Below are 20,991 nucleotides of genomic sequence, written 5' to 3'. Positions count from 1 at the left end.
ATTTGTGTCATGAGGTCAGGTTGTATCGCTATGGAGTGGTAGAACCGAATTGTGCTCTGCTCGAGCGATAGTCCATGAGAACCGATGGAACGCCATGGATGACAAGCTCTGGAGGTCATGTTGGGGCATCGTGGGATGGAGAAGAGAGTCGGTAGAAACCGCGTTGAGAGAGTCGACGGAGAGGGACAGGACGTCGTTCATGTGTCGATATAGTCCAGTCCATCAAAATATTCCAACATGCGATAACAAAGATCGACATCATCCCCAGGCTCACCTCCGAAGAGACAGCACTGCTCAACTTCGAACCTAGAAGTGAACTGGCATTGTCTGCGATCACGGGTTTGCAACGTCAGGTACCGACTGTGCCAGGTAGGGCCCGGTCCTGGTGTACAAACTTGTGGCAAGTGGGAAGGAAGCGAAGTCGCGGCGTAGCCGTCATATGGAAGAAGACCGTGGAGACTGACAAGATCCGGTATGAGGTGAGGATATCGTTTCGTCACGGCGGTCGTACGCGCGTTTAAAGAACGGTGTCGTGCACGGCGTCGATTGTGCTTTTGGCCCATGGTCGTTCGATGAAGGAATTATTATTCAAGAGCTTCTCAATGATGGTCACCACCAGATGGTTGGAGAGGAGTGAAGAACCGAAGCAGATCAATCCCTGTGATGAAGCTTTTTTATTGATCGTAAGGTACCACAAATCATCACTGCTCCCAAACCCACCGAGCACAACCCCTAGAGCACAGAGGCCCTTTTTAAATGGGGAGATACTAAGCGCAAAGGGGAAGGGGAAAAAAAAAGGAAAAGGAAAAGAAAAACAGCCAGGCTGGGATAATATATGCAAAAAATGCATCAGCCTATCAGGTGAGTCACAGCCCTGTTTTTCAGTGCCTGATGACCTAGAGCAGAAAAGATGACGCTGAGAAAAGCCAAACATTCGATGTCGGAGCCTCGAATGAGTATGACGAAACAGTGGGCCGATCCAATTAGAGCCGGTGCCCGTTTATCGTGGCAAATTAAGCCCGCTGGAACCATGGACATCAGGCGGAAAAAAAGACTTTTTTCATCGATGATCAGGAACCTCGCGCGAACAGTCCACGTGGTGAGCCAAGGTGACTCATTAACTTAAGGCAAACAAAAAAAAAGTAAAAGAAAAAGAAAAATGAAAAAAGGCCAAAGAAAGATTAAAAATTTTTCAGAGCAATCAATTGAGTAGTCAAGCTGTGTCTCCAAAGGAGTCACTTTGCTCATGGACGATTATTTGTTCTTCATAGGGCATTCAACGAATCGAAAAGCAAAGACGACAAGGGGGCGCTACCAAGGTGGGATGATGTGATGAAGCTTAAGTGCCGAGTGTCCGCAAAGTTGAAACTCTTTCGCCTTACAACTTATGATAGCATTAACCTTCAGATCTTCCGAAGTGACCAACCTCGTCGCGCCATATCATCCGCCAAATAATTCACAGGGCCCGTGATCCGCCTTTACAAACTTTCCCGCCGGCGAGTGGAACTTGGCAGTTTCTTCCCTCAATAGCCCCAGCATATCCACCCTATCGGATGGTTTTCAACATTTCCCTTCCTTTCGGCGCCTTCGTCAAGTTTTCGAAGCCATCCCTTGTAACCAAGACGTCGTCCTCGATCCTAACACCCCCGACAGGAATATACTTTTGAACAACATCCATGTCGATATATTTGGACAAGGGCTTCCGTCTTGCGTCCTTCAGGGCCGGACGTGAAAAGTATATTCCTGGTTCGACGGTAACGACCATCCCTGCTTTCAGATACGGAGCAGACAGCGTACACGGCGGCCTGCATGACAGCAATGGTAATCCTTTGTATTTATCCAGGCTAAACGCCATCAGCGGCGTTGGTGACACATCGTGGACCTCCAGTCCCACATGGTGACCGAGACCGTGGGGAAAAAACACCAGAGATGCGCCCGACTGCAAGATCTCTTCTGTGGAGCCACCTTTAAGAATACCCAGTGACAGTAGCTCCTCAATCGCAATTCTATGCGCAAGGATGTGGAGATCAAGATATCTGACGCCTTCCTTGAGGCCATTGATGCATTCTTCCTGCATGCGTTGCACCACGGAGTAGATATTAGCGGACTCGCAACTCGGCCAGTATGGACGTCTCGGGAATGTTCGAGTCACATCGCTCGCATAACAGTTCCATTCAGCGCCAGCGTCCAGGCAGACAAGTTGGCGGTCGTCCAACGGCTCATTATTCTTCGTATAATGGAGTATAGCAGCATTTTCACCAGAGGCAGCAATGATCTCATACGATTGGTTCCTAGCCCCTTGTGAAACACACGTGTCGAGAAATTTTCCGTGGATTTCAGCTTCGTTTTGCATGTTGCGTATGCCAAGGAGCACTTCAATGTGTGCAGAAGCGGAAATTTCATTAGCACGTCTGATAAGGTCAATTTCATGTTCGTCCTTAATTTCCCGGCAAGCGTCCATTGCTGGGAGGAGGTCTTCATGGTTGAATGCCAGGAAATGGGCATTGATATTCGGCTTCTGGCCTTCATGAAGGATGTATATCACAGGCGACATTCTCTTAGATGCCCACGTGCGGATATTCTTGCTCAATTCATCGTAAGTCTTAGCTGCGTTGAGATCATATCTGCCACAATCACGTCAGTATCTGGTGCGAAAAAAAAAAATAAAAAATAAAAAATAAAAATAAATAAATAAATAAATATTGAGCATATGGCACCATAAGGATCAACTACCAACCTCATCATAGCCTCTGATGGCCTAAGCGTTGGGCCTACCCAGATTGCTTTCCTAAGATCGTAGTGTGGAACATAGAGAGTCAAGATGTCTGATTTGATATCGAAGGTCAGATGGCAGTCGGGTTCATCAACGCCTGACAAGTAGAAAAAGTACCGCCGCTGTCTAAACGGCTGAGGCTGGTCTGAATCCTCCAGCGTCCGGGTGCTCTGGCTCATTAGGTATATCAAGCCATCCGTTAAACCAAGTTGCCTCGCGACATTGCGGGCATGTTGCTTCGCTAGCCATGTATTTATCAGTGAAAAAAAGGGCGCTGGGTTTCTGTCTTTGCAAGAACTAACTAACCCGGATATTTGTCTAGTGTTGTCCCTCTGGTCTGGATATGGATCGAGTACGAGTGGCCCCGCGGGTCGTCCCCATGCTCTGAGGAGCTCAGAGTGTTGGAGCCGGCCATCCTAGGTCAATGTTCCGAGACAAACTCTCACTGTAGTCGGCTAGGGCAAGTTAAACAGAAGAATAACTTCCTGCAAATACAATTTGCCAATGACACTACAACAGCTACTCTACCGCCCTGTCGTCACGAGCACGCTGCGTCCCGTACGGATGTGTGTCGGCTCATCCCGGGCAACTGTCGAGTGATGACGCATCAAGGACGGTCGGAAGAACTTTCCTCCGACCACTGATGCTGGCTTAGGTCTTGGGAGGTGTCACGGTGGACACACTGAAGATCGGAGACCACGGTCACCGCGAGTGTCGTGCATGTCAAGGAGACTTCTAGAATAATGTGCTCCAGTGGAATGCGCTGTGCCTGGCCAGCCGAATCAGGAGTTTTCTACCGTGGCTCGCGCAGCCAGTTACACAGCAGCTCTTCGGCGCACCGGGCAGCATCATGGCAGCCCGCCAATAGGCAGCACCATTCCTCGGTCTAGCGGGTGGAAGATCTGAGATGGGGGCCATGCCATGAGCCAAATACGGTCGGGTTGGAAACTATCGAAGGGGAAGCATGGAGCATCAAGCTTCGCCCTCCAGTCAAACGGCTGTGAGTGTTGTGCTTGGGGACGGAGCGTGCTGCCGTGAATACCCTGTCCTCCGTCTGATGTTGCTTCAGCCGTTTCACACCCTGTCAGAGTGCAGAGAGAGAGGGGCTACCACTCACACGGCCTTTCATTCAAACGCAAAACTTGGGATAATAACGGGTGTGTGGATATATAGGTAGATCTTAATGAAAGATTTATACGTAAAGCGGAATCTGCCCTTTTTTTTTTTTTTTTTAAGCACATACATATCTCTTCCATCCGCTGCGAGCGAAGCGGGCCGCCGTTGCGTCAGTCGTCAACTTAAGCTGGGTTGCGCCCTAACTGTGCTGGGAAAAACCCACCAACCCCACCGAGCTAACGCCGAGCATGACGCTGGTTCCAACCCTCGACACCCCAGACTGAGCCGCCGTATCATCCACTCAACCAACCACACATTCAACTCAGTCGTCTGTCCTGGTCGACACTCCATCTCTTTTCTTTTCTTTGTCCCCACCCATCCTCCTCTGCACGGCGCGACACTCATGACTGCAGCATGAACGATGTTTAGTCGGGACGACCTCGTCACCACACTCACCACGTCGCTCATTCAAGGAACGCCAGCCCCATCCTCTCAAAGCTCCATCCATCGTCGATTCGGCTCCTTTCAGCAAGCCACGGAGCCCGTGAACCATGGGTATCGTCCGTCGCGGGTGAGCGCGAGCGAGAAGAGCATCATGTTCTCCCTAGGTGGCAACGTCGGGTCAACAGGGAAGGGAATCCTCATCGGGATTCTCTCAGCGCTGGGATCCGCCGGAATCGCCATCATCGTTCTCTCTCTTGTTTTCTTTCTCAGGTATACACAGCGTGGCCGCATCATACTCGACCGCCTCGGACGGCCCGGTGAATATGACGATGAACAGGCCTTTGCGAGGGAGGAGGCCGAGGCTCTTGAGTCCATGGATGAGCTGCAGCAGGCAGAGTATATGAGAGCTAAAGGTGCGTTTTCATTGATATAAAAAGGGTGGTCATCCTGTCTACTTTGGGAAGCCGTTGCGTTCTAACTCTCGCGTGTCCACTCCTCCAGCGTTCATCCAAGCAAACCCTCCCGAATCCGCGCAGACCGATATCTCGCTATCTCAGTTTCTAGCGATCCAAGAAAAAGGTGTTTCCGCATGGGAGTTTGAACCAGAGCTGGAGATCGCAAATTGTTTTGTTGAAGCGCGAACCGAGATTGAATTTTTCGATTCAGAGTGCAGTGTCCAAAGCAACTTGCCCGTGCCCAAACAGAACGAAGTCTACTACTGGGAGGCTAAAATATACGACAAACCTGAAACGAGCCTTATCAGTATAGGCATGACCACAAAGCCCTATCCATTATTCAGATTACCTGGTACGGACAGCCACGCAGCAAGTTAATCCGGATAGCTGCTGACTTGAATTTCCTTCTCTTTAGGGTTCCATAAAACCTCTATCTCCTATCAGTCCACAGGCCATCGCCGCCATAATCAACCATTCACTCCTACACTCTACGGACCTGAATTTGTACAAGGTGATGTCGTTGGTGTCGGTTATCGTCCACGAAGCGGAACCATCTTCTTCACCCGTAACGGAAAGAAGCTCGAAGACGTGGCTCACGGCCTCAAATCTCAAAATTTCTTCCCAACGGTCGGCGCCAATGGACCGTGCACAGTACATGTGAATTTTGGCCAGCTGGGCTTTGTTTTCATCGAAGCCAACGTGAAGAAATGGGGCCTGGCTCCTATGACCGGAAGCTTGGCTCCTCCCCCTCCATATGGGAGTGAACAAGGCAGTATTTTGCTTGAGACGGGCCGTGAGAACTCACAGACGCCCCAATGGTGGGGATCTGCTCATTCGCGAACTCGAAGTGGCACGATCAGGCTTGGTCAAGGCGGTCCTGTCCGGTCTCCAACAGATATTTCTCTCGCCCCGCTCCCACATATATCTCCACCACATGACGTCGGTGAAGGAACGTCGAACTCTGCTCAAGCCGGAGAAAATGACAGTGATGTTGATGCCGCCATCCTAGATCAACCACCACCCGAATATTCAAGCCCAGCCACAAGTCCCCCAAACGGCCAGAGTGGCGATGCGAGAATCGACATTCATCCAGACCCCAATGACCCTCCTATACCTTCCTATGATGCGGCTGTATTGCAGCAACAACAGCAAGTATAGCGCTTTCAGTTGATATCCTTTTCTTCGATTGTTACATCAAGCGCCTTGACATCTACTAGACATCGATCGCCACCCATTGCATCCTACCTACCCTACCTTTCCCTATTTGATTATCCGTGTTTTAGCGATCATGCTGTGTGGTGGCGTTTAATGGTTCCCTAGGACTACGAGGAGGTAATAGCAGCTTTCGAGCTGATCTCTTAATTTCTTTTTATCTTTGTCCGTTTTCCTCTGTTGGCGTTCTACCTCGAATGAAGTTATGACCCTTTTTATAAATCCCAGTATCCAACCTGTGAGAATATGCAAATGCAGAATCCTGTATTACTCAAGTTTGCCACTCCACTGGACTCTTTTGCCTTGTTTGATAAATATCCTATTATTGACTCTAGCGTTGCACGTGTGTGCGGGGGTTTGTTCTATGGTCTGTGGACATGGGATGCTATGGTGGACTGCTTTATAGTTGACAACGATTGTTTTTGTACAGATTGTTCGTGATAACCTGTTGGGCATACTGGCAATAGCCATCTAAGTACATACCCTCCACATCCAGTCTTTCTGAGAGATCTCAGATCTCTTCGTCTGATATCGCGTATATGCTAGTATACTGCTTCGTCCGTACCCCCGGTCGGAACACCAGATCCATGCCCGTAGCCACACAAACAAAGGAACCTCCCGCTCCAAGGGATGGATGACGTTGGATAGACAAGGGGCGGTCTTGCCATGCACACCATCCCCTTACGACCTCTCAGAACACGACGACCTCGTTGCGCCGCCTTGTCCTCCAATGTGACTAGAGGCAAAAATGTGTCAAAATCCTCGTATCGGCGAGGTCTTAGCTGCATCTGCCGAGTCGATGAAAGGCACTTGGGGTGCTCCACCTGGCGTTCGTGTCCCAAGGAAACACAAGCGCCAAAAAAGATAGGGCTGGGGGCCTGATCCTTGCTCGATACAATGCCGCCCGCGGTTTTGCTCGAAATTTCGAGGCCAATTTGAGGAGTCACACGGGTCGGGGGGGTTGAGACCAAAAAAAAAAAAAAAAAAAAAAAAAGAAAAAAAGAGGCGGGCGTTCTGGCTCACCAACCTCAATCTTGTGTGATTATGTTTATTTATGTGTTTGAGTACAATACAGAGGAGGATGCTGTGCTTCAGCGGCGTCGATCTATTTGATTTTACCGCCCTTCCGTCGGTTGCTTTTTCGGTCGCGGCCTGTTCCCTTTGATCGCTTTTCCTCCCGCTACCAAGCAGGATTGCAGGCGAACCGACGAGCGGCGCAACTCTCGTTCGCCCTACAAACTCAAAATTTGACCTGTTGGAAAAGCTTACATACTTTGGTTGGCGCGACTCCGTTTCTCGGGGGGAAGCTGAAAAAGAAAAGCAACTCCGCATGTTGACCCGCATGGTAAGTAATCTAACCTGTGTAGTTATCGAATTGCCGATTCACCACGGGCTGAGGGTGAGTTGAGTCTCTTACCCCCCCCCGGGGCGTCTCCGCAGCATCTCTCTCTTTATTTACCGTGGCGAGAAGGATTTCTTCTTTGGGTCTCGCTCGACTAAAAGGATCATCGCACGCAATAGTACCGGGCTACCAACTGATAGTTGATCATTTTAGATAAACGTCTCCCTGCGTTTGAAAAGCCGCATGCCCGGATTTCCCACCGCTTCCTCAGCCCGCAGGGCATTGCGCAGCGCTGTCAACCACCGTTCCTCCTCTCCAACGCCGCGATAACCGCCCGTCCGTGCCTTCTCCTGCCAACGGCGCCCTTCGCCGCCCGACAAACAACCGGGCATCTCCAGACGCGGCCCTGCACATGCGACTGCGCCGCCGCCGCCCGATCCTAGGCTGTATTGGCTGACCACCAGCTCGGAACACACACACACACAGACACACCAATACCCACCCACACACATATACACAGGCACCCGGACACCATCGCTTGTTCGGACCTGGGTCATGAGAATAAACATTCTTCACCAGTTCGTCCTTTGGTGATTGATAACCCCGTGGGCTGGGGCCTGTATTTTGTCAACACTTGAAAGGGGCGATACAGTGAAGAGCACAGCTTCCAATGCCTCGTCGTGCCGCTGAAGGAGGCGGCAAAGCCGTGCAGCGAGCCAGCAGCCGAGGCGACAGTGCGTTCCAGGTTATCATACTGGTGAGTTTCAAAAATTGTTTCTTTCTCAGTTTTCGGTTGCTTTGTGTCAGGATTCAGGTTACAGCGCCCATGAATTTTGTTGGCATTCCCGGAAGTCTCTCTCTTCCGAGTCTTTTTTTTTTTTTTTTTTTCCATTTCTTTTTAGGGCATACGGCCCTGTTGTTGTTAGGTAAACCGCCAGTGAGGGATATTTTCAGCGAAAACAAACCAGCTTCGAAGGGTGAACATCTTTCTGGTACAGTCGATGCTGATAGTCTTGCGCAGGGCTCTTCAGGCGGACCATGCGAAGATGATGTCACGGGCCTTCTCGTCCGGTCAACGGCCACGAACTGGAGCAAAAACTCCGTCGTAGCTGTTGACGCTGGAATACTGATGTCTGGGATTGGACGAATCCTCGAGCGTTATACGACCATTGAACGAGACGAGAAGACGAAAATTGAGAGGCCAACGATCTCGGGCGGGCCTTTTGTCGGCCTTGATATTCCAAACCTGACTGCGCGAGCAAATGCTGCTTATATATTTCGTGAGATTATTGCGTCTATCCTTGTCACCCATCCTCATCTTGACCATGTTTCTGGTTTGGCCATGAACACACCCGCTGTTGAGTTTCAGTCTGGGCCTAAAACTGTAACCGCGCTCCCTTCGGCTATTGCGGCACTCAAGAATCACGTCTTTAACGATATCACATGGCCAAATCTCTCTGATGAAGATGGAGGTGCCGGCATGATAACATACCAGCGATTGGTCGATGGCGGAAACATGCGACTGGGGCGTGGAGAGGGAAAAGGCTATGTCAAGGTCTGCGAAGGTCTGGTTACAAAGTGTATGGCCGTCAGCCATGGATCATGCAAACAACGGTACAACCCGGAGACCGGAAAACACCATCGAGCAGAGAGCGCAGTCTTCACGACCGAGTCGGTGCTGCTTCCATCTCGTCGAGTATCAATAGATGCATCGGAACTTAGGTGAGTCTCGGCTGCCCGCCCCGTTTTTAAAAGCTCCTGGTTCTTACGCCACTCCAGGACATTCTCTCCGGCGCATTATGGTAATTCTGGGAAAGATGCAGCCTTGGCGACGGTGGAGAGCTCTGCATTTTTCATCAGGGACCAATTGACGGGAGCTGAGGTCATCATTTTCGGTGATGTTGAGCCAGATTCGATTTCTTTGGAACCTCGAAATGCCGGGGTATGGGAGGCTGCCGCTCCAAAGATCGCTTCTGGCTCGCTCCGCGCAATCTTTATCGAATGCTCTTACTCTGATTCAGTTGAAGACGGCTCGTTGTATGGACATCTGTGTCCCCGTCATCTCATCCTGGAACTATCAGCGTTGGCCAGCAAAGTGCTAGGTTGCCAGAAGCGGCGAAAGGAGTCCTCCGAATCTAGAAAACGCAAAAGGCGAGAATCCGCCCCGGGCCTGCCTTCTGAATTAACGGAGCAACCGCTAAGTCCAAAATCATTACGCCCTCGTAAACCGTCCAAGAGTGAAGCAGAGATCGCTACATCTAGACCAGCAAAACAAGATGAGACCAAAGTTCAAGCTCAGCCAGCATCTTTGGAACCCGAAAGTGAGCGGATAAGCATTGAGCAACCGAGTCCAGTGGACCAGGTGCCACCATTACATGGCCTTCGGATCTATATCATTCATGTTAAGGAGTCCTTGATGGATGGTGCCAGCCCCAGGGAGCAGATACTGGCAGAGTTGAGAGAAAGAGCCGAAGAAGCCTGGTTAGGATGTGAATTTTACGCTCCATCATCTGGAGATGGTGTGTTCATTTAGATAGGGCTTATTCTTTTTCTTTTTTTTTTTTTCCCTTGCTTGCCGTGTGTGTGACCCTGATGTCATGGAGTCTTGGAGTTTCCCTTTTTATGATCCATGATGCAGTTACGATTTGGTTTTTGTATGGGAAATTTGGCATTCATTATTCCTTTGTGTTGGAGGATGGGGTTTATTCTACTAAGGTGCCAGAAGATGCTCTTAACTAGATGCCTTTTGCGGGCTACAGCCACCACTTTCACCATTGTTGCTGCCACTGCGACCCCTGTTGCTTGATGTACTGAGGGACATACTGTGGTTGCCTGCCTTTAAAGATTTCAGTATATTTTACTTTGTGACGAAATATCTTTACTGTTTCAGTCCACTACCCTAAAGCAAATGATTATATCCCCCTTTCATTATGCACCCCTCGTAATATTTGTTTTCTTTGGCCAGGGTGCTGCATGTCACATTGGGATAAGTACTATTCCACTTCATCTTCCACTGACCTTTGGAAGAACTCAGTGCCTCATGGTGGCAACAGAGGTGCTAATTTCTCTTCTGCTCCCAGTATAAGATGGGCAGTTGAAACATCTACGCACCGCTGATTCCCCATCATAATCTTCCATATCAACACACCACGGTTCCGTCAATGGTTATTGTGGAGTAAATCACATTCCATGCTCAAACTTCTTAAGCAAATAGGATCCTGCACCAAAATGCTACAGCGACCCTTGGACTTAGATGAAAAATTCTCCATCACCATCCATAACAAGACGAGGAATATCTTCCCAGGGGACTGTGCCGTTGCTAAGTTATCGGACAAACCATTCGTCAGCATGAGCAACCTGCATGGTGGATTGACGTGCCTCCTCATCTCACCCACAGCCGTCATCATATGCAACTTCAGCCCACTCACCACACAAGCTGCCGGGCGCCGGGTCTTTGCGAGATTGAAGAAAGAGCGAGACAAATACAAACAAGATCTCCGCTGTGACGGGTATTGTCGTGCTCGACTGATTCTCCTACTAGATGTGCGTAAGCTGCTGGTGTTTTTTATAAGGTGTGCTACTGATGTCTGGAGACATGTGCAATACACCCAAGTCCCCGGCATCCCAATCGCAGGAAAAAGAGAGAGGGAGCTCTTATTGTTGATGCAAGGGGGATACATCAGCCCGTCACGATTGTTTTAATTGATGGAGAGGAGGTGTGGAACATGACATGGGTTGGGTAAATCAGAATTCGGAGCGCGGTATTATGAGTCAGACGACCAGTCTTTATTTTTTCTTGTCTTTGTCGTTGCTCTCTGCTTTCTGGTTATCTCGGGGGTTGGTTAGATATGTATTGAATAAATTGGTATACTTGCAAAATTGGCTGTCTATACTGAGAATGAAAGGAAATATCATCGACGTCCTTGTCGGCTACTCTATGAGAGCAAGGAGGGAATTCTGTCTGCCACTCGAGAGCATTAATTATTATATCGCGCATCTACAAAATATGATAATCCCATCCGCATATCATTTATATCTCGCAAAGGTGGACCAATCGTGAGAAAAGGGTAGGTCCGCCAACTCAACCTCACGGATTACCGCCAACATTGTTATTCTTCGCCAATCCGATCGCATCGACCCACTTCCCTCCGCTTTGTACAGAGGGTGTTCTCAGGCCTTTGCTCACCACAACAGCTGCTTCACCACCATTCGCAGTGCCATTACTATCGACAGAAACATCCTCGTCGGTATCCAGCATCCCTTCACCATCGCGACCCCACTCAATCAGCGCCCACTCGCTACCCCATTCGCTCATTCCCATAATACCCACAGGTAACTTGGAGTCTTCGGCGTATCCCATAGGGCAGGAAATGGCCGGGCAACCGGAAAAGTTGGCCAAGTAGACGTACTCCATCGTACGCAGCGAAGTATTGACATCGCTGACGCCGTGGGTTAGGTCAGCTCCGCCGGGGCTGATTTGCCACCCTGCAATGGGCAATGTGGGCGTGGCGATGACCATTCCTGGATATTTCTTGAACAGGAATGCGAGATGGGACATTAGTAGGCTGCGCAACTTCTGTGCTGCGAAGAAATCCCGCGCGGACACCTGAGAGTTTCCACTGGAAACGAGCACCCTGTTGGGAGCAGATAGTTGGGAAATTTCTTCCTTCGAAATTCCGGAAGCTATCTCGGAGAGAATGGTAAGCGCATGGGCCTTCTGGCCCTGTGGGATATAAGGGATGGTGATGTCGATAATTTCATAGTTTTGCTGGGTGCGGTAGTAGTCCATTGCTCGGTTAAAGAGAGAAAGAACAGCGGGATCGGACCGTTTGACCCATGCCTGATAAACTCCAATGATCTTTGGGCGAGCGGTCGCGGCTGTGGCCGAGGCTGGATCAGGAAAACTAGAGGACGTAACATGGTCGGGGTCTGGACTCGACATGATGCGATAGGACATATCGAGGTCATCAAGACTGCTGGTCATAGGCCCGAAGACACCAGTGGTGGTAGCGAGCCCACGGGTTGGAGATCCGGATACACGCCCGTGGGTCGTCTTCAAGCCGTATATTCCGCAAAAGCTTGATGGAATACGAATTGAACCACCGCCATCGGCACCAAGGGCAATGGGCACGATGCCGGCACCAACTGCATAGCCAGAGCCTCCTGAAGAACCTCCTGTGTAATAATTTGGATTGTGAGGGTTCCTGGGGGTCCCAAAGTTTGGATTGTTATTGGATGTATCTGTGGAAATTCCTCATAAGCCGCCATATACAACACCATCGCGTGTAGTAGCCACTCACCAAGCCCCAACTCATGCATAGTCGTCTTCCCGATCACGATGGCGCCAGCCTCTTCCCATTTCTTAACACACCAGGACGTCCCGCCCGACTTGTTGGTGTAGTCCAATTTCGTTCCCACAGTCCTTTTGTAGCCATCTATATCGACCTCATCTTTAACGGCGACCGGAACACCATCCATCGGACCCAACGAAGTTCCATTTTTGTATCTTGCTGTCGAGGCCTCCGCAGCTGCACGAATCAGATCGACTTTTGATTGCAAAAACGCAATCGAATGTTCACCCGCTGGTGAGACATCTCGACGAATTAATGGAAGAAGCGCGTCGACTACAGCTATGGGGGTAAGTTCCCCGGAGAGGTAAAGCGCACGGTAATCCGCAGCCGTGTAGTACCCTCCTTGACGTTTTGCGCTTCGCGGGACAGCCGAGGATGGGACTGTTTGCGCAGTATAGTTTGTGGATGGGAAGACAGTAGGGTCGTATCGCGGCTCGTAGTCCTCTAATTCTTTAATGGTGTGGAGCACGCTGAACCCGGCGTTTTTCCAAAGGATGCTCTGTATGAAGTTGGAGGACTGGACTCTGGCAGATCCCATCCGTTAGCTTGCTTCGCTCAACTCAAGGAGCGCACATGCTACGGCGCAAGTATACTCACAGTGAAGCCCCTATTTGGAGCAATCTGCCTCGAAGAACTGGATTTGAAGCACCCTCATTCTTGTATGGAACGTTTGGGCCTTCAATGGGTGTAGGGTATTGGTAAGACGGAGGTAGTTTCGCTTCAACGGCCATTGTTTCAGCTCGACAATGTCAATTCCACCAAAAAAACAGAACGCATAGACGGAGTCCCAGGCATTGATGAAAGACTGGAAGCAGTTATATTGAAATTGAGCCCAGTTCGGAGATCATAAGCTCCGACTTTATTGACGCCGCCGAGGCATGTGAGGACGCCAAGCCAGGGGTTCGCGCAATAACTGCAGGTACCTCGCTAGCTTAAGGCTCGAACACCTGCGGAGGAACTGAAATGTCCTAACTTTACGCAAGAGAGACGGAAAAGCCATATGCTTGGACGTTGTATTTGCCAATCTAACGCTAATATTATACACTGCATAGTATACCCAGACACGTCTATAAAGGGAGTTAAACACATGAGAAAAACAATCAAATCTTCAGTTTCACATTCCACCGATCTAACGTCAATGCAACAGCAGTCAATGTAGTTGCATATCCAATCAAAACCCCCATGGCCACTTCTCTGCTCGCATCCAGGGTATTCAATTTCAGATTTACCGCTCCCGTCAGGAGATTCGCAATCAGGAATATTGCCAGACCATTCTTATTGAAGGCCCCCAGGATTTTGCTCGTAGCGAACTCGCTGCGTTCAGTCTCAGTCTCCCGATCGGTAGCACTGTAAACCGAAGGAAAGAATACGGATTCTGATAGATAGAAAAGTAGCAGCTGGAAGTTGTTGAAGGCGATTACCCAGAGGACGTATGGCATGTTGGCAAGTCGGCGAGAAACCGGGATTGCTGCTCCAAAGCCAAAGACTTGAAAGGAGTTAAACGTGAATAAGATTGTCCAGATAGACGTCCAGATTGCCATACGAATGAGCAACTTTTTCCGAGAACTAGGACTTCCGGATTGCCCAGTTTCACGGGGTATTATCCGTAAACCCGTGGCTCTACCAGAGAGGAAAATAGCCAGGTACCCCAAAAAAGAAAATACTCCTTCGCGGTTCTTCGAGAGGAGAGACAGGCCTCTGGGGGACACTAAGATATATTCTTTCAGCATTGTCGATTCCAGTAAAACCTGGTATATGATGCTGATAAAGAGAGATAGAACCTCGTATGATGGGACTATCGTGGTCAAAGCATGGAAAACCTCCACAAATGGCGGTAAGAAGGCCAACGTAAAGAAAAAGTTCCAGTGTACACCGTACTCCGAAACATGCTCCGCATAGTCTAATCCTTTCACACTATACAGTCGAATAAGACCTAGTGCCAATAAAGGTATTGAATGACGGATTGAGGCGAGCAAGCGTCGCGGCAGTGATTCTCCTGAACGCTTAGATGGGCCCCGAGATACGAGGATCGAGCGGGCAGAGACTACTCCTCCGGAAAAGACGAACGACCCGACACCCAAATCCATCAGCGATGTCCCCCAATTCTCGACTTTCGCGAATCTCCGTGGAAAAACACGAAAATCAACCGCTAGAATAGCCAAGCACGTCGTCACCATCATCCCACCTCGGTATAACGTGAGGAACGGCCGTACGGGGAACGGGTCAAGGTTATTCGTAGATGCGCCATGTGAAGGGTGAGCAGCTGCACGCGGTGGCTTTGCTTTTTGGGTTGGTTGCTTTCGCTTTCGTCCCAAGAGTATGAAAATGGTGGGAGTGACTAGGAGGATATTTAGGAGAACAGGAGCGCTGGAGTAAAGAGTAATGGCAAACAAGATAGCCAGGACATTAAGCAGAAAATCCGTGACCAGAGCTGGTATGCTGTATGGGGAGAAGAAGGACCGCTGGGCCTGAAGGGCGGACCAGAGAAGCACAGCGGACTAGAGTCAACACAGGGTTCTGTTAGTTTTTTCGCTGACATACTTTGAGAAACAATGGCACAGTGGCTCAACATCCTACCTGTGCTACAAGTATTACTGCATTGATTTCCCAGATATCTCCTCCTGTAAGGTTGGAGACGAACTCCTCCTTGCGAGCCTTGTAGCTCTTGGCCATTAGGGTCGATGTGAATATGTGCCTAGAACGCCGAACCTCAGACTGTGAAGAGTCGCATAGACATCATTAGCTGGAAGGAAAAAGGAAATCTCCAGCCACAATGATTTTGTTTTGTAGACAAGAAAAGGGCAAAGGTGTCCTTTTTGAACCTGCTTCGTGTCCACTGCAGTTGGTGGGAGCCCAGAAGTTTTGAGCGTGGGAAAATATATTAGTTTGACGACATTGTTACTTCGACCCTGTCATTCTTGCGCTCAAACCCTTAGGGACCTTTGTGCTCTGTACATAAGTAGTTCTTAAATTTTGCTGCTGAATCAATCTTTTAATATGTACAGAGTAGTTTACCTATCATAAAGAAATCATACTATAGGACTAGGGAACTTGTGCAGACATTAATTCATTAATTCATATACTTCATAATACATAATTATAGATCCAATGAGTGTATATACCCCAACCAACTTAGACAAAGGAAAATATTGAGAGTATAGTACAAGGAGCGACAGTGAAAAAGGTACGGTAATGAGTGGCAGCACACAGAGTACATCTCCCACATAAGGGAGTGGCAGGGAGAAAGGTCATTGACAAATCAGTCACAAAAGCGCCCGTAATGGCCCATGATGTGAATAGAGTGCTTTCGTGGAATTAAATCGGACTAGTATTTGGAGGAGCCTCGAAGCGGGACACGTTTTGCCCCGCGTAGACCTGGCTTGGGCCGTGAATGTTCTCGTAGGACGTCAGTTAGGGAGGAGGCTCTCTCGTCCGCAAATCGAACCTTCTTCTGCGGCTTAATTTCGACTCGTGAAGGTGAACATGATGCCTCACGTCGGCGCGCCAAAGTGGAAGAGCTCTCGAAAGGTTCGTTGCGCCCATTCAGTGGCAGGTTGTTTTTTGTAAATTCTCCACCCCCGGGCCCCGGATTAAACGATTTACAATCGAGTTTTGGAGACAAGGATTTAGATTCGCGTCTGGCCGACGAGGATCGGGCTCTACTAGGATCGACGGCCACAAATATTGATGACAACGGCGGTCGAGATGGCGAGGAAGATGATGAAGAGACTGGGGAAGGCAGCCGCGTAAGGCGCCCATCTCTATGCGATGATAGAGAGACTCTGCGTGAGCCCGACACAGGAGAACGAGAGCGGGATAGATCCCTGTTCTCACTTTGCCGAGATGTACGAGTCTCTTCCACAACGCGTGTCGCAACAGGGCTTATTTCACGGAACTTAGAAGGATCGATAGGAGCACGAGGAGGAGAGAGAGACGCTGCCTTTCCCGAACTTCCTGGACTGGAGGGCCGCGGCCCTCTTGGAGCCTGTGTCCTAAGAGGGCTTCCATCATGGGATCCAGAAGAACTCCCGGGAGAACTAGGAGGCGACAGAAAAGCTGACGCTCCTGTTCTTCCCAAACCGGAGGGACTAGGTCGTCTTGGGAAGGGTTTCGCACAAGGGCTTAGATCAGGTGAGTCAGGAGGACTCTTGGGAGAACGAGACAGAGGTACAAACGCTGCCGCTGTGGCCGCTACAGACCCTCGTGGACCAGATGAACCGGATCCTTTAGAAAGCGATGGACCAAAAGGGCTTAGATCGGGGGAAGTAGAAGAGGCACTAGAAGAGTGAGAAGACAGTAGCAACGTTGCTTCTTTGGCCCGTCCGGTACGAGATGGTCGTTTCGGAAGCGAGGGGTAAAATGGTGGTAAATTGCTGAGTCTTGCCGGGGGTAAGCGCATAAGCTTCTTTGGTGATTTTGTGCGTTTTGTAAGGAATTTTGCAGGAAGCACGCTTTCGTCGTCGAATGTACCAGCATAAATCACCGTAAACTTGCTCCGTGGCCGAATTTCAGGTATATTCAGATATTCGGTAAAATCAGAGGGAATAGGCATGGTTTTATCATTATATAAGTCCGTTAAGGAGTACCTTTTTCCCTTATCGTTGGTGCTGAGGGATAGAGGGTTTCTGGCCCGTCTCGATGAAAATCGAGAGCTGCCGGTGGAAGAACTTCGTTGTGAGAAAAGCTCAGGTTCAAAGCGGGTTTGTTGTCTGCCTCTGCCGCTTCCTAGTGGTGACCCGCGGCAGCTTTTGCAGCAGTCAGAACCTGGTTTGCAAGGCATAGTACCTTATAGATGACCGGTATTTCGGGGTGAGATAAATAAAAATAATAATTCTGTAGGTGCGCACCCAGAAAAATACTATATCATGGGCAAGAAAGCTCGAACTGATGGCGCTTCTGGTTTAGATAGGACTGCGAGGTTAAACTTTCCCTGGAATGGAAGAAATCTCGTCCAATTTAAGCTCGAAGACGCGGCTCTTTCCTTGAAGTCCCTCATGGACTAGAATAGCAAAAAAGGAGGGAGGAAACGCAGCCATCTTTACCAAAGAAGATGGCTGGAGAAATCTACTTTTGCTCAGGACCTATGGATATGAACCCCGAGGCACGCAATGAGGTATGCACGGCGACTGTTGACACAGAATCACTAAAAGTAGAAACTAAGCGCGATGTTGTTTTGAATCCCACTCCAGAATTCTCCGCAGGACGAACAACAGCGTGTTCTCGATTCAAGAGTATTCAGAAATCGGTCGAGCTGAAACACTTCTGTTTGGTACCTTAGGTCCCGAGAGAATGGTTCTGCAAATGTAAATAGAAAGCCGTCTGGGCTTCAAGTAGAGAAACAAAGCAAAGGGTTCCTCATCAGGATCTAAGAACTATGGATCACTCTCTTGGCTCTCCATCTTACCCAATAGTGGTGATGTTCCCACTTCAAGAGAAGATATAAACGCGGGGAAAGTTGAAGCAGGATGGTTGGAAGAGATTGCACGAGAATGTCAACCCCAGCCCTGTCCATCGTTTCAAAGGGCTTCATTTTTGGTATAGGGGAGATAGAAGATTCACTTAGCGCAGACCATGCTCCGATCGTGGTGGCCCGTGCAGCTGGAGCCTGTCGACTGGCTGACCTACGAGCTTGCTGTATGGTTGACCGGTGGATGGATGGGATGGTCGACCGGTTTGGTTGATTGATGGGCTGATGAGGTTTCGAATTTCCTAATCGGTTGCTGGAAGAGAATCGACGCTAGCACCAATACAGACTAGTGCATATTATAAATAACCAGGCGGCTGACGTCCAGCCAAACAGTATTCGGCTTTTCTGTGCAGCGCTCGATGGCCAAAACACGGAATAGCCGCTCGCATTAACCAACATGCAATCACCAAAATAAATCAGGGGAAGATACGAGCGGGGAACAGGATTATGGTCTCTTTTTGTCAGCTGCTCTATGTCCATTTCTCTTTCTATCCATCCTTCCATGATCATAGGCGGATCTTCTTATTCTTGCTGGTCGATCTTCAATTGAAGCCGGATGCTCTTCACTACACCCTAGTTCGCGATGATCTGAGGTTAGCTGTGTCCTTGACGTTCCTTGGGCGCGTAATTCACACCGTGTGTCAATTCGAAACGTCGCACAGAGAAAGTCCCAATGAACCACTCTAGCTTAAAACGAGGTCAGGTTCGAGTCATGCCACCCCCGAGTATTTCCCTGTTTCCGATCATGTTTTCCTCTTCAGTCCCAAATCCACGGAGTGAATTGGCGGGGGGCTTGGAAGGACACGGAATCGTCACATCGATGATTGTCTTAGAGAGCGACATCAACATGACTTTCCAATTTTTGAGTAACCAGGTACCCCTCAACCTTGCCTATAATGATTTTCCACACCTGCAGAAAAGCTATAATTGGTAGCCTATATAGCATGTACACGTCTAGAAAAAGCGGGAATCTAGGTTCGGCTTCTCTCCCCTGAGCTCTTCGATGGCTGATCGCATTCGTGCATTGATATTGAAGTATCGCCAAACCGTACGCTGCCCTTGACAACACATGCCACGCGTGGGTAAAATGAAATGGTTTAGTATGATCGGGCTTCTCTTTGTATGTACGGGCAACCTGTATGAGCTGTCGACCCATGAATATAAAATGTCCAAAGAATGGACCCGTCACTCTTCTGTTCGATGGATGTTGTCCATGTCTCACCTTGGCTGGGATGAAGCTCCGCTTGAGAAAGACGCGTTCTTGTCTACAAACGGCTCAGATCCATCTCCGCAGGTAACAAAGAGCAATACGGTCTGATAACGTGGCTACAGGGATGATAAATTTACGCTTCCGTAAGAGCCGCAGCCATAACGGTAAGCTATGATCTTCCGCGATATGAACCATTAACTTGCCAAACTCACCAGACGAATGCCTTGACGAGCATAGAGAGCAAAGTTTCGAAGGCTATTCCCTCGAGGTTTTTTCCGATGCTAGCTTTCGCCTCGTAGTTTTCTGTTTAGTTAGCCTTCCACTCAATCTCAGCTGGTCAAGCCAGCATTTAAATCCCGCCGGCCCAGCAGACCGGATTCATCACACAGGAGAAAAAAGAAAAAAATTGCTGCGCACATAGTTGTATTAAAACCAGGTATCCCTACCGCTGTGACCGCGAAAATGTCCAGTGATTGGAGCAGCAGCACAGCTATGGGGTAAGGCCATACAGGGCAGCGTTTCATCAAAATAAATTAAGAGCCAGAATTGTACACATGGTTTCGCACAGTATTATTCACGGCCTCGATCGTCATCCCGCTTTTCTTTTCATCGTTCGTTATTCTCAATCCGCAAAAAATGAGGGGGGTTCGGGGAGTACGTTTGTATGAGAGATTGAGTCCAGTTTTGGCGCGTTTCCTGGCTTCAGCCGGGCTTTGTTGACCTTTCTTGCTGTTCTTGTCTTCCTGGGTGGCTCAAGGTTGAACTCGCCAAAAGCCACGAAGGGCGACCTGAATCGGCCCGACGGCTTGAAGAGCGACGAACCTTGAAGATTACCGTTCTTGTACTCGTGCAGCAAAAAGGAGAACTAGACCGCTATCAAGCCCGCTGGGGGGGATTTTTTTTTTTTTTTTTTTTTTTTCCTTCTCTTTCTCTGACATTCCTTTTTCTTTTAAATCTTCGCATTTCACACTCCTTTATATTCTCGGTTTTCGTTTTTCGTTTTTCGTATTTTTTTCTCTTGTCTCCATTTGCAGCAGAATATCGGGGAAAGGCGAACGGTGCTGCTTGTGTCTTCGTCACTGCGCTTCGCCCCAACCACTTTCCTTTCAGTGCAGCTATTCGCTTCTCTCGTTTCGTAGAAGGGACACAAGAGAGTCAACCCAAATTCCCCGGCAGACATGATGGATACCCTCCTCCAAACCATGTTCATCATCGGCGGTGCCTGGACATGTCTTATCGGCTTCCTTGTGCTCGGGATATGTCGCCAGAAGTATACTCGGACCGGAAGTCCTTCAGTGTCCATGAATAAATCGAGAGACGGCCTGGATCTATTGCCAAATGGCCACCTCCACGGAAGTCATGGCATAGATGCGAAAGCGGGTGCGCCAAAAAATGCATAGTCCGCTGCCGTGCATGCAGCCATCTCTTTGCGCTTTTGAAAAGAATAATAACAGCTGGTCTGGGCGATGAGCACAAATCCAAGGGGGGTATCTAGCGCTTTAGGGGGTGGTTGGGGGCTGGTGGTAAGTGGAGTGTTGATTTTCCCAAAATAAAGGCGGTAAGGAGCTTAAAATTAACCACCAGCCATCAGCTACCTTCATTCGTTTCGATATCTGGTGCG

General features: G+C 49.3%; 7 protein-coding genes across 7 annotated transcripts; 4 read left to right on the top strand and 3 right to left on the bottom strand.

The window, feature by feature from the left end:
* Positions 1 to 1,207: 1,207 nt before the first annotated feature.
* On the bottom strand, positions 1,208 to 3,328 carry D8B26_002852 (uncharacterized protein). The gene is made up of 3 exons (XM_003068833.2): positions 3,080 to 3,328; positions 2,738 to 3,014; positions 1,208 to 2,624 (listed from the first exon to the last, which is right to left on the bottom strand). The coding sequence occupies exons 1-3, from the start codon at positions 3,186 to 3,188 to the stop codon at positions 1,547 to 1,549; spliced, it is 1,464 nt and encodes a 487-aa protein (XP_003068879.2). The 5' UTR covers positions 3,189 to 3,328; the 3' UTR covers positions 1,208 to 1,546.
* Positions 3,329 to 4,169: 841 nt separating this feature from the next.
* On the top strand, positions 4,170 to 6,490 carry SSH4 (Rsp5p-dependent ubiquitination, sorting of cargo proteins at the multivesicular body). Its single transcript, XM_003068834.2, has 3 exons — positions 4,170 to 4,746; positions 4,835 to 5,140; positions 5,204 to 6,490. The coding sequence occupies exons 1-3, from the start codon at positions 4,311 to 4,313 to the stop codon at positions 5,944 to 5,946; spliced, it is 1,485 nt and encodes a 494-aa protein (XP_003068880.2). The 5' UTR covers positions 4,170 to 4,310; the 3' UTR covers positions 5,947 to 6,490.
* Positions 6,491 to 7,281: 791 nt separating this feature from the next.
* Positions 7,282 to 10,284, top strand: PDE1 (3',5'-cyclic-nucleotide phosphodiesterase pde1). The gene is made up of 4 exons (XM_066123970.1): positions 7,282 to 7,345; positions 7,556 to 8,099; positions 8,364 to 9,064; positions 9,122 to 10,284. The coding sequence occupies exons 2-4, from the start codon at positions 8,013 to 8,015 to the stop codon at positions 9,873 to 9,875; spliced, it is 1,542 nt and encodes a 513-aa protein (XP_065980045.1). The 5' UTR covers positions 7,282 to 7,345; positions 7,556 to 8,012; the 3' UTR covers positions 9,876 to 10,284.
* A 286-nt stretch (positions 10,285 to 10,570) lies between these two features.
* D8B26_002849 (uncharacterized protein) lies at positions 10,571 to 11,085 on the top strand (the record flags this gene model as incomplete). The annotated part of the gene is made up of 2 exons (XM_066123969.1): positions 10,571 to 10,914; positions 10,977 to 11,085. 2 exons carry the CDS (start codon positions 10,571 to 10,573, stop codon positions 11,083 to 11,085), a joined length of 453 nt encoding a protein of 150 aa, XP_065980044.1.
* Positions 11,086 to 11,429: 344 nt separating this feature from the next.
* On the bottom strand, positions 11,430 to 13,424 carry D8B26_002848 (uncharacterized protein; the record flags this gene model as incomplete). The annotated part of the gene is made up of 3 exons (XM_066123968.1): positions 11,430 to 12,583; positions 12,643 to 13,217; positions 13,291 to 13,424. 3 exons carry the CDS (start codon positions 13,422 to 13,424, stop codon positions 11,430 to 11,432), a joined length of 1,863 nt encoding a protein of 620 aa, XP_065980043.1.
* A 313-nt stretch (positions 13,425 to 13,737) lies between these two features.
* GWT1 (Glucosaminyl phosphatidylinositol (GlcN-PI) nositol acylation protein) lies at positions 13,738 to 15,424 on the bottom strand. Its single transcript, XM_003068837.2, has 2 exons — positions 15,271 to 15,424; positions 13,738 to 15,191 (listed from the first exon to the last, which is right to left on the bottom strand). Exons 1-2 carry the CDS (start codon positions 15,364 to 15,366, stop codon positions 13,794 to 13,796), a joined length of 1,494 nt encoding a protein of 497 aa, XP_003068883.1. The 5' UTR covers positions 15,367 to 15,424; the 3' UTR covers positions 13,738 to 13,793.
* Positions 15,425 to 16,176: 752 nt separating this feature from the next.
* On the top strand, positions 16,177 to 16,982 carry D8B26_002846 (uncharacterized protein; the record flags this gene model as incomplete). The annotated part of the gene is made up of 2 exons (XM_066123967.1): positions 16,177 to 16,221; positions 16,317 to 16,982. 2 exons carry the CDS (start codon positions 16,177 to 16,179, stop codon positions 16,980 to 16,982), a joined length of 711 nt encoding a protein of 236 aa, XP_065980042.1.
* Positions 16,983 to 20,991: the final 4,009 nt, after the last annotated feature.

This window comes from Coccidioides posadasii, chromosome 2 (genome assembly GCF_018416015.2).
Source record: "Coccidioides posadasii str. Silveira chromosome 2, complete sequence".
NCBI classification, from domain to species: Eukaryota; Fungi; Ascomycota; class Eurotiomycetes; order Onygenales; family Onygenaceae; genus Coccidioides; species Coccidioides posadasii.
This window is presented reverse-complemented; position numbering and strand designations above follow the sequence as displayed.

What these genes read in the sequence shown, in the direction of transcription:
- D8B26_002852 (XM_003068833.2), bottom strand. Translation starts at nt 3,188, where the DNA reads ATGGCCGGCTCCAACACTCTGAGCTCCTCAGAGCATGGGGACGACCCG. An exon ending in AACACTAGACAAATATCCGG is followed by an intron (nt 3,015 to 3,079) that starts GTTAGTTAGTTC and finishes ATACATGGCTAG; the next exon opens with CGAAGCAACATGCCCGCAAT. An exon ending in CCATCAGAGGCTATGATGAG is followed by an intron (nt 2,625 to 2,737) that starts GTTGGTAGTTGA and finishes TGATTGTGGCAG; the next exon opens with ATATGATCTCAACGCAGCTA.
- SSH4 (XM_003068834.2), top strand. Translation starts at nt 4,311, where the DNA reads ATGTTTAGTCGGGACGACCTCGTCACCACACTCACCACGTCGCTCATT. An exon ending in AGAGTATATGAGAGCTAAAG is followed by an intron (nt 4,747 to 4,834) that starts GTGCGTTTTCAT and finishes CCACTCCTCCAG; the next exon opens with CGTTCATCCAAGCAAACCCT. An exon ending in TCCATTATTCAGATTACCTG is followed by an intron (nt 5,141 to 5,203) that starts GTACGGACAGCC and finishes CCTTCTCTTTAG; the next exon opens with GGTTCCATAAAACCTCTATC.
- GWT1 (XM_003068837.2), bottom strand. Translation starts at nt 15,366, where the DNA reads ATGGCCAAGAGCTACAAGGCTCGCAAGGAGGAGTTCGTCTCCAACCTT. An exon ending in CAGTAATACTTGTAGCACAG is followed by an intron (nt 15,192 to 15,270) that starts GTAGGATGTTGA and finishes TGTTGACTCTAG; the next exon opens with TCCGCTGTGCTTCTCTGGTC.
- PDE1 (XM_066123970.1), top strand. Translation starts at nt 8,013, where the DNA reads ATGCCTCGTCGTGCCGCTGAAGGAGGCGGCAAAGCCGTGCAGCGAGCC. An exon ending in CGTTCCAGGTTATCATACTG is followed by an intron (nt 8,100 to 8,363) that starts GTGAGTTTCAAA and finishes AGTCTTGCGCAG; the next exon opens with GGCTCTTCAGGCGGACCATG. An exon ending in ATAGATGCATCGGAACTTAG is followed by an intron (nt 9,065 to 9,121) that starts GTGAGTCTCGGC and finishes ACGCCACTCCAG; the next exon opens with GACATTCTCTCCGGCGCATT.